Source organism: Sinocyclocheilus grahami, unplaced genomic scaffold (assembly GCF_001515645.1).
Source record: "Sinocyclocheilus grahami isolate Dianchi unplaced genomic scaffold, SAMN03320097.WGS_v1.1 scaffold93.1, whole genome shotgun sequence".
NCBI lineage: Eukaryota > Metazoa > Chordata > Actinopteri > Cypriniformes > Cyprinidae > Sinocyclocheilus > Sinocyclocheilus grahami.
In genome coordinates, this window is record NW_015505272.1 from 1087155 (window position 1) to 1101975 (window position 14821).

General features: G+C 38.7%; 1 protein-coding gene across 1 annotated transcript in view; it reads right to left on the bottom strand.

Moving 5' to 3' along the window:
• The window catches only part of LOC107587539 (ras-specific guanine nucleotide-releasing factor 2-like), a 56948-nt gene that overhangs the window by 12631 nt on the left and 29496 nt on the right, over positions 1-14821 (bottom strand). The window contains exons 6-17 of the mRNA XM_016275354.1: positions 13926-14005; positions 13408-13601; positions 12764-12873; positions 11670-11788; positions 9875-10035; positions 8777-8843; positions 8179-8315; positions 4938-5020; positions 3846-4094; positions 1561-1653; positions 969-1136; positions 282-306 (exon numbers count right to left, since the gene is read on the bottom strand). Coding sequence (XP_016130840.1) covers positions 282-306; positions 969-1136; positions 1561-1653; positions 3846-4094; positions 4938-5020; positions 8179-8315; positions 8777-8843; positions 9875-10035; positions 11670-11788; positions 12764-12873; positions 13408-13601; positions 13926-14005 — 1486 coding nt within the window. The remainder of the gene's footprint in view (positions 1-281; positions 307-968; positions 1137-1560; positions 1654-3845; positions 4095-4937; positions 5021-8178; positions 8316-8776; positions 8844-9874; positions 10036-11669; positions 11789-12763; positions 12874-13407; positions 13602-13925; positions 14006-14821) is intronic.

Consider the following 14821-nt stretch of genomic DNA (forward strand, 5'->3'; position numbering starts at 1 on the left):
TTAATGTGGCTCATCTGATGCAGTGTTAAAGCTTACTATTAGTGCTAATGGTTCACAATAAGAACTCAGAATGTGGTGGATTTTATAGCAGAAAGAGGGAAAAACAACACAAGCACATCTCTTTAAACTAGCAAACACAAGAAGCAAACTTTTAGTAGTTCGCACACCACACATCCTAACCAAAGTCACTCAAAGATGCCCATTTTCAATACAAAAATTGATCCTTTGAGTGTTTCTGAACAAAGCAAGCGCTTTATCATTTGGTTTAGTTTCAAACATGCCTGCTTCTCATTCCGAGCTGCCTGGCTGCCAGTATAACCACAAAATTATGGGTGTTTCGCCAAATATCTCAAGTCTTCTGTTTTGCATTAAGGAGGCACACAATGCAAGTATGTTTGCACTTTATTTGCGCGTGGATTTTATGTGGAGACAGGAGAATGTTGGTCAGACTAATAGCCTATAAAAGAAAATAACACATTTGTTTGGCCGTCAAGTTATTATAATGAAGTGGTTTTCAATGTTATTTGGAGCAGCTACAGATATCTTTCCCACAATATTCACTCTGCCAGCTTTTAAAAAAGCAAAAGCCAGCTAATGAAGTTCGTATTCATGAACATCCATGTTACATCCAGCCAGTGTGTTGACCTACTTCCAACATCTCACCACTGCTCTATTCTAAAACCTAGTGGGCTGCCTACAGAAGGATAAAAAAATCTTAATTATACTTAATTAGATGCCTTGTTTAAGCCATATTATAATCCTCTTATGTAACCTTCCTTGAAAAGGCAGTGCCAAAATGCATTTTGATAAGCTTGGTGAAAAAGTAAGTCCAAGATGGTGGATGAAGCAAGATACATTTTAATTTTAAATGATAAATCTTAGATTCCATTCAGAGCTGAAAAGTATAATCAAGTATAAAAAGTATATCACTTTAGTGTACTTATAAATGACCAAACATTTGTGTGCACTATATAATTTTAAGAGAGAGTTTCCTGATGCGAACCGGAGAGGAAGTACGGGATGGGATGGAGAGAGGTGGAGGAGATGAGAACTTGCGACACAGTCTGGGGGATTTGTCATTTACGTGGTCCCCGCTGCGGTTGTTCTGGTTGGTGGCGAAGAAAAGCTCCAGGGATCTGAGTTGTGGAAACAACATTGAATGAAGGGGCATAAATGGCAGAGCAACACCGGCACATCTCTCATGTTCTCTTCTCCATACTTGCATGCTCCAAGTACACTAAACACTCGCCAAACAGTGTGTTGGATGCATTCTACGTGTGGAAACACATTAGGAGTATTGATTGCAGCTTGAGAACAACAGTAACAAAGCAGGTAAACATTGCAAGATGTGAAATCTGCAATGGATGATAGCATTTGTGCAAGTGCAGAAGTTTTGAGAATCCAGGATTCAATAAAATCACATATTTGTAACTGCCAAAAAAGAGAATAAAGACAAAAACGCCAAAAGTGAAGAAAAACAGAGTGGAAAATGTGAGAATATAAAGTAGAAAAATGGACAGAGATGAAAGTGAATCGGTAACAGAGAGATGGGTTTGTTACTTTGACTGATCCAGTGCTATCTTCCTGATCTTCAGGCTGTAGTCTGGGCAGATGGATGTAATGGACAAGCGGTCAAATGAGTGATACTGGACCCTGTGTGACAGCAAAGTAGGTGTGGGGATGAGGAACATCAGAGACAACACATTAAACGTCACATCACTCACAATGACCACAAGCATCTGCACACGAGGTACACAGGCTGCGATAGCCTTCTGCACAAGCATACTGAACATTCAAGGAAAATGGAGGAGGAATAGCTGAGCACTTTAAGGCTTTCTGAACTGCTTTTTAGGTAAAGGTTACCAAGAGTGCACCAATTTAACTTGGCAGAACACCTGCTTTTGGAACAGAAAACATTCTTCCATTTGAAAGAACAAATGTATGCAGAGATATATGCCCTACTCACTCTTACTCACAGTCACAGCATACACCTAGTGATTTCTTTCACATATTTCAATCACACAGAGCATTTGAGTGTGAATATATGGTATTATTTCAAAAGGATTTGACAGGCCACAATGTAGAAAACTGACTATGATCCAACAAGTTTCCAGAGACAAGCCATTTGCCTGTCTACACAAAATATAAAACTGCAGTGTGACGTAATACAGTTATAGCCATTCAGAAGATATTTATGTGGAGCAGGACCAGTGAGATCTCTCTATGGGCACTTTAAATGTGATTTCTTCTCAGGGTGCTTTAAATATAATTTCTGATTTCTTTAACTATAGAACTGGTTGTACTGGCTACAATATATTGAATATATACAACTGCAATTTTTTATTAAAGCCCATAAAAACAGATATGAGATCTGATTAAAACTTTGGAAGTAAAAACGGTATTAGAGTTGGTTACTGTCGAAACTGTCCGTTTCAATGCATCAGTTGTGTTTTACTGTATATTACTTGCATTAAAGATTTGAAATCTACTCGACAACAACATGCTTGGTTAAACTGATGGACTGAAAAAAAAACATTTGTGACCCTGGACCCTGGACCCTGGACCCAAAAAAAAGTCATAAGTCACACGGGTATATTTGCGTGACGTAATACAGTTATAGCCATTCAGAAGATATTTATGTGGAGCAGGACCAGTGAGATCTCTCTATGGGTACTTTAAATGTGATTTCTTCTCAGGGTGCTTTAAATATAATTTCTGATTTCTTTAACTATAGAACTGGTTGTACTGGCTACAATATATTGAATATATACAACTGCAATTTTTTATTAAAGCCCGTAAAAACAGATATGAGATCTGATTAAGACTTTGGAAGTAAAAACGGTATTAGAGTTGGTTACTGTCAAAACTGTCCGTTTCAATGCATCAGTTGTGTTTTACTGTATATTACTTGCATTAAAGATTTGAAATCTACTCGACAACAACATGCTTGGTTAAAATGATGGACTGAAAAAAAAACATTTGTGACCCTGGACCCTGGACCCTGGACCCAAAAAAAAGTCATAAGTCACACGGGTATATTTGCAGCAATAGCTAAAAATACATTGTATGGGTCAAAATTATCAATTTTTCTTTTATGCCAAAAATCATTGTTATTAAGTAAAGGTATTTTGTAAATTTCCTACCGTAAATATAGCTAAACTAAATTTTTGATTAGTAATATGCATTGCTAAGGACTTAATTTGGACAACTTTAAAGACGATTTTCTCAATATATAGATTTTTTTGCACCCTTAAATTCCAAATATTCAAATAGTTGTATCTCGGCCAAATATTGTCCTATCCTAACAAACCATACATCAATGGAAATATTATTTATTCAGCTTTCAGAAGATGGATAAATCTCAATTTCAAAAATTTACCGACTGGTTTTGTGGTCCAGGGTCACATTTAAGTTAATTCAGAGAAAAGAGACAAAAACTGAGATATACAGTATATATTTTGGACATTGAAAGAAAAAAGGCTGTAAAATATACAGTAGATAAAAATTTTTTTTATTTGCATTACCCAGTTCTAGCAGTGACTTATGTATCTCGGCCAAATATTGTCCTATCCTAACAAACCATACATCAATGGAACTATTGTTTATTCAGCTTTCAGAAGATGGATAAATCTCAATTTTGAAAAAATTGACCCTTACGACTGGTTTTGTGGTCCAGGGTCACATTTAAGTTAATTCAGAGAAAAGAGACAAAAACTGAGATATACCGTATATATTTTGGACATTGAAAGAAAAAAGGCTGTAAAATATACAGTAGATAAAAATTTTTTTTATTTGCATTACCCAGTTCTAGCAGTGACTTTTAACCCCTTTAAGAGCTCTATTACCTGACTGGTATGGATGTGAAAGGCTTCTTGTAGATGTCAGCCAGTTTCTCCATGACCACGGTGGCGGTGGTGAAGATTCGGTAGGTGTGCAGGAACGTGTTGAGGAAGTCTATGGAGAGGAAGCGCAGGTCGGTCAGCCTCTCCAGCAGTCTCTCCACGCTGGCGTAGCGGATCTGAGGAACCTTGCAGGAGTTGAGCGTCTTACTGAAGCAAATGTCAACATCATCTTTATGGAGACGCGCATCGGATCTAATGAGGAGCACAACCAAAGCATCTTTACTCTCTGTATGCTGTACATTTATGTCATGAAGCATTAGTGGAGATGTACTGATATAATTTTTTCACAGTTGATAGTAATTGTAGCTAAATATGTTAACTAGCTCATAACAAATGTAACTTAGACTGTAGAGTAATAATAGTAACATATACTTGAAACTTGTGGTTATAAAGTGGAATATTAAAACTATTTAAACTCAAATCAATATTTCATTTCTATATTTATTTCAAATTATGTAAAAAGTGCAAATGCAATAAGCAAGAAACAGCCAGTTGGTCATTATAGCAAATTGGGGTCCTGATCATCCAGCTGGGCTGACTGTACATTCTCACTTACATCATACATTTTTTATTTTAAATAAATAAATACATACATACATGATCATTATTCTTTGCTTATGGTCCTTTTTTGCCAGTGGTAGTCAATCACATGGACAGTTGCACTGAAATACTGTAATGCTTTCTGGACTGGTATTGCCAACATATTTTCCAGCATGGAGGGAAATTAGTCCCGGATGGTTGCTCTTATTGTAGTGTGCTCACTGTCACAGCAGTATTTAGCTTGGACAGATGCGTATGCACATGTGCAAGGAGCCAGCACTAAGGGCTTCAGTGCATGTTCACTGGGCCAGCTGATGCATTTTTGTGCACTTAAAATTTTGAAGGATTACTCATTTCAAAACAGTGATTTTTGGCTAGTTGAAATATTATTTTTAGGAATTCTGTCTTTTACTAAATGCTTCTATAATTACAAAAACACTGACCCATAGCAATTAAAACACACATTATTTCACAATAAACAAAGGTCTGCCTTACTTGATCATGTGTGGCACTGTGACTTTTGAGTTCTCCTCAAACACGCTCGTCATCAGGCCATTACAGCGGATGTTATCGATACACTATATAGAGCAGAAATTCAAATGAAGAGAGGGATCAAGCCAAGGAGCAGAGAACAGAGGACAACATAATCTAATATGTCACTAAACACTGGACATACTGCAATTTCTTTCTTTGAGACTGGGGGATTCAAGCACAGAGAGATGTCTCTTGTGGGTTCATCAGTAAGCCAGGTTCAGTCCACAAGTACAAAGTGATCCCCTTCAGGAACAAGTCTTAACCTCATGGCTCATGGTGTGAAGTTTCAGTGAGGTGGGTGTTAGTTATTATGTTCCAGTTCTTCTGTAGAGCCATTATAGTTTTGTTTTTTAAAGGCTACAGGGAATTTGTATGGTTCAGAGTAATTGCACAAACTATAGATGAGATGTCAGGCACTGTTATCTTTTTATTTTTTTATTACGGTGTATGCCTATAATCAACAGGAAACTAGAGAGACAGGGTCGTATATCGTTGAATATGAAAAATGAAGCAAGCTAGATACTAAAACTTCATCTCCAGCATGTGCATTAACAACCAAGCCACAACACTGACCAAGTTTATCAGTGAGCATATACAGAATAATAATACATACACTACAAATCAAAAGTTTTTTGTTTTGTTTTTTGTGAAAAAGAGTCATGGTTTCCACAAGAATATTAAGCGGCACAAATGTTTTCAACATAGCTAATAATCTTTTTTTGTTCGTTTTTTGAGCACCATATCAGCATATTACAATGATTTCTGAAAGATTATGTGACACTGTAGACTGGAGTAATGGCTACTGAAAATTCAGCTTAAATAAATTACAATTTAAAATATGAGTGTAAAAGACTTTTCACAAACATTAAAGGGATAGTTCAATCAAAAATGACAATTCTGTCATTAATTATTCACCCTCATGTTGTTTCAAACCTGCAAGATCTTCGATCATCTTCGGAACACAAATTAAGATATTTTTGATGAAATCCGAGAGTTTTCTGATCATAGACAGCAAAGCAACTGACACATTCAAGGCCTAGAAAGGTAGTTGTCACGTGTATGCTCCCGTTGAGTTCCGGTTTTCCTTATTTGGTCTTTCCTGTTCCTGTCCCATGTAGTTTGATTAGTTCCAGGTGTCTCCCATTATTAGTTATCCTTCTCACCTGTCTGCCCCTCGTTATCTGCCCTATTTAGTTCTAAAGTTCTATTTAGTTTCTTTGTCTGGAATTGTTTGTGTCTACAGTGCTACGTGTGTTTTCCTGTTTCATTTGGATTTATTAAAGACTTTGAATATGACATTGCCTCTCCTCGTTCCTCACTCCGTGCTCCTCACAGTGGCACCGCGGACAGAATTCCAGACCCAAAACAAAAGTAAGCGGCGCCTTTTCTCCCTGCGTTTATTTTCTGTTTTTTTCAAAGAAGTGTTTTGCTTTTCCTGTTAGTTTCTCCCTGGTATAATGGAGGAATGAGCTAAGTTAATCGCCATGGCTCAGGCGAACCCCGACCCGAAACCCTCAAGACACTGTTCCGGATCAGGATTACTTACCATTGTCCCGCGGAGCTCCCAGACACCACCAACCTCGAGTGGAAGGATGCCGTCATCTGGAGAGCCTCCGATCCCGATCCGGGACCCATCTGCCGGCCGTCCCCGAGTCAAGCAAGCCGGCCGTTCTTCAGTCAAGCCCGCCAGACGTTAATGTGGCAAATCCGCCGGACTATAATATGGCAAGCCGTCTTAACATTAATATGGCGAGCCCACTATGTGTTCATGAGGCCCCAGTGTCGGCTCCAGCTCCTAAACTCACTCCAGTGCCAGCTCCTCGAAAGCGCTTTGCTGTGCCTGCTCCTCCAGAGCACCCTCCAGTGCCAGCACCACGTAAGCACTACCCAGTTCCCGAGTCAAGCCCACGGAGGGCTCCTGATCCCGAGTCAAGCCCACGGAGGGCTCCTGATCCCGAGTCAAGCCCACGGAGGGCTCCTGATCCCCCATTCAGCCCAGGGAGGGCTCCTGTTCCCGAGTATAGCCCAGGGAGGGCTCCTGTTCCCGAGTATAGCCCAGGGAGGGCTCCTGTTCCCGAGTATAGCCCAGGGAGGGCTCCTGTTCCCGAGTATAGCCCAGGGAGGGCTCCTGTTCCCGAGTATAGCCCAGGGAGGGCTCCTGTTCGGGATAGCCCCCGGGGGGCTCCTGATCCCGAGTATAGCCCCCGGAGGGCTCCTGATCCCGAGTATAGCCCACGGAGGGCTCCTGTTTCCCAAGTATAGCCCACGGAGGGCTCCTGTTTCCCAAGTATAGCCCACGGCGGGCTCCTGTTTCCCTATTCATGGTCACGTGGGCACAGGTGATCACTTCTGTTTTCTTTATTACTTTTGTTGGATTGTTTGTTAGGTTGGAAGGGGCGAGGAGCGGGAGCCAACTTTCTGTTGACTAATATTAGCGGCATCCAATAGTATAGCCCCCGGAGGGCTCCTGATCCCGAGTATAGCCCACGGAGGGCTCCTGTTTCCCAAGTATAGCCCACGGAGGGCTCCTGTTTCCCAAGTATAGCCCACGGCGGGCTCCTGTTTCCCTATTCATGGTCACGTGGGCACAGGTGATCACTTCTGTTTTCTTTATTATTTTTGTTGGATTGTTTGTTAGGTTGGAAGGGGCGAGGAGTGGGAGCCAACTTTCTGTTGACTAATATTAGCGGCATCCAATCACCACATAGAGCCTAGGTAGTGGGCTCGTAACTCGTATTACATTGGTCTAATGTTTCATATGCTTTAATAAAATTCAAAAGCAAGTTAAGATCATCAGTCTTCCTTTGAGATAATGACCACGTGTGAACCAGTCACAAGCCCACTACCTAGTCTCTATGTGGCGATTGGATGCTGCTAATAGACCGTTTTAACGATGTCTTTACTACCTTTCTGGGCCTTGAACGTGGTAGTTCCCTTGCTGTCTATGGAGGGACAGAAAGCTCTCAGATTTCATCAAAAAGATCTTAATTTGTGTTCTGAAGATGAACTAAGGACTTACAGGATTGGAACGACATGAGGGCGAGTAATTAATGACAGAATTTTCATTTTTGGGTGAACTAACACTTTAAAAAGATGGCCAACCCCAAACTTTTGAATGGTAGTGTAAATGATAAAATACCCATGAGCAATTGACTGTAACCGCAGAGGAGGAGCTGTTGGTTACATGCGGCTTCTCTCTCACCTGGCTGATGTCGCTGGTCCAGGCCGCTTTCTCCTGACGGGATGGTGCCAGCAGCACCACAGTGAAGGCAGGAGCATCTGAGGGCTCGACCACAATCTTAAAGTCCAGGTGACCAAACACCTGCCCTGAATTCTTAGCTAAAAACAGACAGAAGCTTACAATTAAATATGAATCATACTCGAAAAGCCTAATTTACCAGTCCCGAGGGACCACTCAGGAAAACAATGGCAATAAAAACTAATTAAACTGAAGGAAACTCTTCTTAGTAACATAATAATAACATAATAACAATTTAATGTTTATTAAATAAGCTCTTAGGGACCATATTTAGGGATCACGAGAGGGTCACTGTGATGCAGTTTTGAATTAGCCCTTGGGTCTCTTTATATACCCTCAAGTGGATAATCAATCCATGACCATTATCATCTCTGCCCATTTGACATTTAAACAGCAGGTAGTTTGGACACTTTTCTGGCATGTCTATAATAGTTAATTAAGCTGCAGTATATGAATAATGGCCAATATATAGCTAATGATGCATGTCTCCACTCATCTGTGCTGATGTGTTTGAAAATGTGCGTCAAAGAAACAGGCTCACCGTCTTCGTCGTTAGCGTCAGGCTCCTCGATGAGAGTGCACTCAATCAGGGACAGCACACCACCTTGCTGCCAGAGTCAAACCATTAGGTTGAGAGGTTAATCACAAAGGGAGAGTTTCCTGATATTGATGGTTTGTTAGAATAATGGCTTTGTGATGGATCTCATGTACAAATACATTTCAAAGGTGTTTTCCAAAAGCCTTTGTAGTGCTTTCTTATAAATCTTTTGCTGTGGCGATCACCAAAGAATTAAATAACTGGTAATTATTTAGCTAGATAACAAAAACAAAGTGTTTTTGAGAAAACGAAAATTGAGAAAACAACTTGAGATTAGTTAATTAGTACATCAAACAAATTAGTAAATATTTTGTACTGCATGGTCAAATTGTGTATGAACTCATAGCTTTACTGGAGTTGCATTATAGTTCATTTCCAGTAATTACTGCAAAATAGCAAATTGTTTTATGTTGCAAATTAATTCAATATTAACAAAAAATACTGTATAACTATATTATTATGATGCATATAAAGCAGAGTTCTGCATGCGGACGGGTGATTGGCTTTATATTAATCAGGATTATATCAAATTAAATATAATTTAATTGAAGAATACATAACAGCAGAATTCTCCTGTGATTTATGTATTTACACTGCTAGACTGTTAGTACACAAACTAAATAAACTGTATTAAGAGATTTTTTTAAACCCTCTTAGATCCTAAGATCTAAAACCTATTTGAAGCTCACAAGGAAATTCAGCTTCAGAAATTGTGCCTGAGGACTGACCCAGTCAATTAAGCATGTCGCTAAGTGTGAGAGGAGTAATACACAAAATCCGGACAAGGGCTGTAGAGACTGAAGGAAATGAACAGGGGAAGCTCAAACCTCATCACACATGATTAACCTTTTGACATGATTACAATTCTCAAATATTTGCTGCCCGGTTATTGATCATCAGGGGTTTGCGTTATAATCACTATGCTCTAGCTGACCTGTCAATACATTCAACACAGAACGGAATACTTTTTTTTTTAGTTACTGATGTGCAGTAAAATGGCATTTTCATTTGCAGTACTCAGAGTGCATGTGTGTCACGTACTTTGAGCAGGTGAAGTTTGCCTCCTGAGCTGCGTGTGCAGATAAGGAAGTGCTTGGTGAAGAGGAAGCACTGTCTCTCCCCTTCCTTTTTGAGTGAGAGAGAGCCTAGACGCACCTTACTGAGCTTCCCTCTCTCCACTGAGGGCAACTGGATCAAAGAGCCTGAGAGAAAGACATCAGGAAAGAGAGAGAGAATTTAAAACTATTAATAGAGTGACACAAGAGAGCAACAACAGCACAAATGATAAATGAAGATCAAAGACACCTTTACCACTGAACAAAAGATTACAAGAAGAAAGGGACCATGGGAGATTTTTAATCAAGTGACAGAAATCATAAGGAATCATATTCAGAAATGATAAACCACAGTCCAAAAAAAAATTTATTCATTTGTCCATACAAGTAATATATTTAGGACAACACAATAATAAAAAGGGAATCTATTTACTTTATTAAATCACTTTATTAAATTGATATCACACTTTTTTAATAAAAAATTTAATGTTTTTTTGCTAATTTATAATTTTAACAAATTGTCTTTTTTCTGTTCTTATTTATTTATTTTTGCATATATTCATGTATATATTTTAGTTGCTAGTTTCCCCACCCTCTTTCTTACATTTGAGCAAATAAGATACCATTCTAAACATATACACACACAATTTTTGTATATATTTTTTCACAATTTTTTTTTTCTTTAAGATATCTAAATAAATTCATCTTATGCTTAGAGAGTTCATGGGTTAACGTTTCAAGAGGAGAAAAATGATCTTTCCTAAGGCCACATTTAAAAGGCTGGAGAGACTATTTTGACAAGAAAGTCAAGTTTTATTATTGCTAAAAAATAAACATTTTACAGAGGAGATTTTAGCATTTTAGCACAGTGCATCATGCACAAGGTGAACGATTATAAATGCATGATGAATGATCTTTATTGTATCACTGTACGTGGGCAGAGACAAATCAAACAGTCAAATCAATGTTCTCTGTTGCTCATTTTTTCAGAAATCAGCATCTCACACTGAAAATATAAGACTTTAAGAGACTGCTTTGTCACTGCAGCAGTACAAAGAACCTTTTAAAGTAAAATGTCAGTTTTTTTGCTGTGCCTGTATGAAACACCCACATTGCATGTGAAAATGGAAATTTCTCACATACGGGATGCAAGGTATCTGTACAATTTAATTTTAATTTTGTCATTGCTCAGTGACAGCCTCTTTGCAAAGCCTATATTGTGACAGGACTCAGGATAAATAATAAAATAAATATATATAAAATTAAATAAAATTAAATAAAAGTATATAAAATTATATAAAATTTAAAAATTAATTTAGGCTACTTTAAAATGTGGATCCTATAAACAGAATGCAATGCATAAATGATAATAATGATAAATCCTCTCACACTGACTCATGGAGCTCACGCGTTCACAAGAAAATTCAACAAAAGTAATTGCTTTTCCTGTCACTCATTCTACAAAAAGAGCATGAACTTTATCATGGTGAGCTGATGTCATTTCCTATTCCATACATTCCATGTAGAGACCCCCAAGTGCTTGTTATTCCTGGTTTTCTGCTTCTCCAGTACAGGGCCGGATTCTAATACATTATAAAACACCTCATCTGAAAACATCAGACACTCTGTCAATCCTGGAGACAATGCTGTCCAATTGTGAAACCATGAATAATTCAGAGCCTGAGGGGATCAAACCGAAGCAGTCGCTATCACTCAGGTGCTGGTTCTGCTTAAGGCAGTGTGTCAGGCAGGTGGCAGCTCGAGGTGTTAACACGACTCACCTTGTCTCACAAACGTCTGGCTGGTGTCAAGGAGGATGTCACAGCCCTCCACGATCATGCGCTCAATAGCCAGGTTCTTACGGATGTTTTCTGTGTCACTCACTTCATCGTGCATCACCCTGGAACAATGTGAACATGACACTTGTGTCACAAATGGAAACGTGAGAAATTCACCTTCTTACTTTTTGCCACTTTGGTTCTCTGGCAAAGCTGTAAATGAACATGTCAGGGTATAAGAAGCACAGTCGAAGTATTTACAACTACTACATAATGCCAAGGGCAAAAAAACAGGAGGAAATTCACTACATCTGCTGAAGCACTATCTGCATTCTTTTGACATATTATTCACTAAAATAATTCAAATTTGAATCAACTACAATTTAACTTAAAATTTTACGTATGACATAAAATTATTCAAAAATTCTTATGGTCATCGGCTGATGTAACAATATAAAATGTTCTCTTTTCAATGAATTTGAATTTACTGCTGAATTCTCCATTTACCACCTGCCTTTTCAGTGGAATTAGCATAATATTAAAATAGGGCTGTGTTTTGTGAGTAGGGCTCTATAGTGATTTATATAGAAAGTAGAGAAAACTACTTAATACTCATGGCACAATGCTATTTCAGGGTATTAAGGGGATTCTTTCATTATTTACTCACCCTAATGTTGTTCCAAACCTATATGACCTTCCTTCTTCTGTGAAACATAAAATAAGTTATTTTGAAAAATGTCTCAGTGGGTTTTTTCGCTCATACAATGGAAGTCAATGGTCCCCAAAAGCCAACAGACCACCCCTCCCCCCCCCCAAACCCAAAACCAACATTTTTCAAAATATCTCCATTTGTGTTCCTTAAAAATGAAAGAAAGTCATATAAGTCTGAAAATAATTTAAAAATCTGGGAGAAAAAAACATTTTTTTATTTTGATTAAAAAAAAATATTATTATTATTTTTTTTTTTTGATGAACCATTCATTTAAACTCATGGTTAAACAGGATTGAAGTTGGTTAGTGAATTAGGCAAAGGTTTTTGCAATGACATACAATGTGCAACTGTTTAGTAAGTTCGCCTCTCAGGGTGGTTTCTTTACCTGGAGAGTTCCTCCAGTTTAGACTTGGCAAACTCTAGACTTTTCCTTTCCACATGCTCATGAGGTGTATGAGCCAGTAGCTCATGGAGAGTGATGATGTAACGAGGGATCTGTCAATCAATAGCATAAAGGGAGAAAAATTGTAAAGACTGAAAGTGTACAGAGCAAGAGTTATCAGTAGGCCCGCATAGAATCTGCGCCCACAGAATGTCCGTCTATCAATCAAGTTGTATTCGTCCCTCGCCCCTTACATGTTTGTTACTTTAAAAATGTGGCTAATTTGATAATGCTTACACCCAAGGGTCTAGTACTCTCCAACTAATCTAATTCTACAGATTTTACCTCAAAATCACCCCCCAAAAAATCAGCAGATTCTGTCTGGGCCTTGATTTCAGGAAACCTATAAAAGATTACTTTGCATGTTTGGGGAATTGAGATACATCAGGCTTCTACAAGTGATAAATGAGGCTCTTCGTGAGTGAGTGTGAAGAGCCCTCTCAAATGGTTCATGGAAAACAAATGTCTTATTTGTAGAAACACAAGCCAGCAATTCCCAGTGGCAATTCAATTAATTGAACAAATCGAGCTCTTCAGTGATCAGTCTGGAATTGAATAAGACACTAATGAGAGTGCGAGTGTGGCACCTGAAACATGGGGTATGTGAGGAAGGTTTCCAGCATCCTCCCCTCACACGCAGCGTTTGATTCGTACTGCTTCAGGAGTTTGTCAAAGTCCCGGTTCTGCTTACAGTTGGCCAGAACCTGAAGACTGTACTGGTGGTTCCTCACAAACTCCTGATAGATGTTCAGCATTGGCAGCAAGATATCAAAGAGATCCGCTAAAAAGGAGAAAGCAACGTCAAAGTCATTCTTTTATTCACAGCGGTGCTTGAAAATGCTTATCTTGGGTTTAAGATGTTGGTGGGATTTTGTCTGGCTCTCATTGTTGCAGAAGTGTGTGTGTCTGTATACGGTGAGATAGGTGAGAGTCAGACGTCATTGACGGGTTTGATTGAGATGCTGTGCGTCAGCGGAAACAGCTTGTCCTTGATGTTAGTGTCACCCTGCAATGTGCTGTCTTTGTTGGTGGGGTGTTCTGAATAGCTGCTCCTGAGTGCGGTAATTAGCTTTCTGAGAGATTAAATGTAACAATCATGACATACCTAGAACCAGTGTGGGCCAGTTTGCTATCCTCGCCTTCAATCCCTGATGAAATATTTCATGTAGAAACATGATTGTCTCACTGAGGACAAAAAAGAGAGTATATATCAATACAACAAATATTTAAAAGGATTTATTAAAATATCAATAAATCCGATTATCCCATGGCACCAGGGTCAAAGCTTAACACTCAGCTTGTGCCAAAGGCGAGTAAAAATAAACCACTCACCAATAAACACAATGTTGTATTTTGGTTGCAGTTCATTTAAAATGCAGTACAACATTTATAGGATGTTTTATTTAGGTTCAAATTAATCAACACATTGGATTGAGATGTTTCAAAAACATTAAGGGCCAGTTTTACTAAACAGGGCCAATTAGCGCAAGAGCGCATCTCCAAAACAGCACCGATAAGCATGGAAATTTCTGCAGGTGAACAACGTGCAAATTAAAAAACACAGACGCAACATCTCATTTACATATCGACCAACGCAATATACCAAGTGCAGCGCAAATGAGCGTAGTCGCAAATAAAGAAATAAAGAAGCCACAGTACACTGAAAAGAAAAGAAAAATTAAGGGTTGCAAGAAGTTTTGATAGACCTGGTATTGTGTGACTCCTAGTTGAGGGTTCCAAGCCGTCTTTTATTTCCTGAAGCAAATTAAAAATAACATTGTTTGGCTTGGCTTGGCTTGGCAAATGATATGTTCGGATAATGTGTTCTTCTGGCATCCCAAATAAATTAATACGTGGGGAAAAAATCCTCTCCCTTCTATAACGCTTTCTGTTCTCTGCGGTGCCTCCTCCTAGCAACAACAATTGCAGCCATTTCAAGTGCAAAATAGTTTAAGACATGTTTTTTTTGGGTGTTAAATAATGACGCAAATACCAGTAATT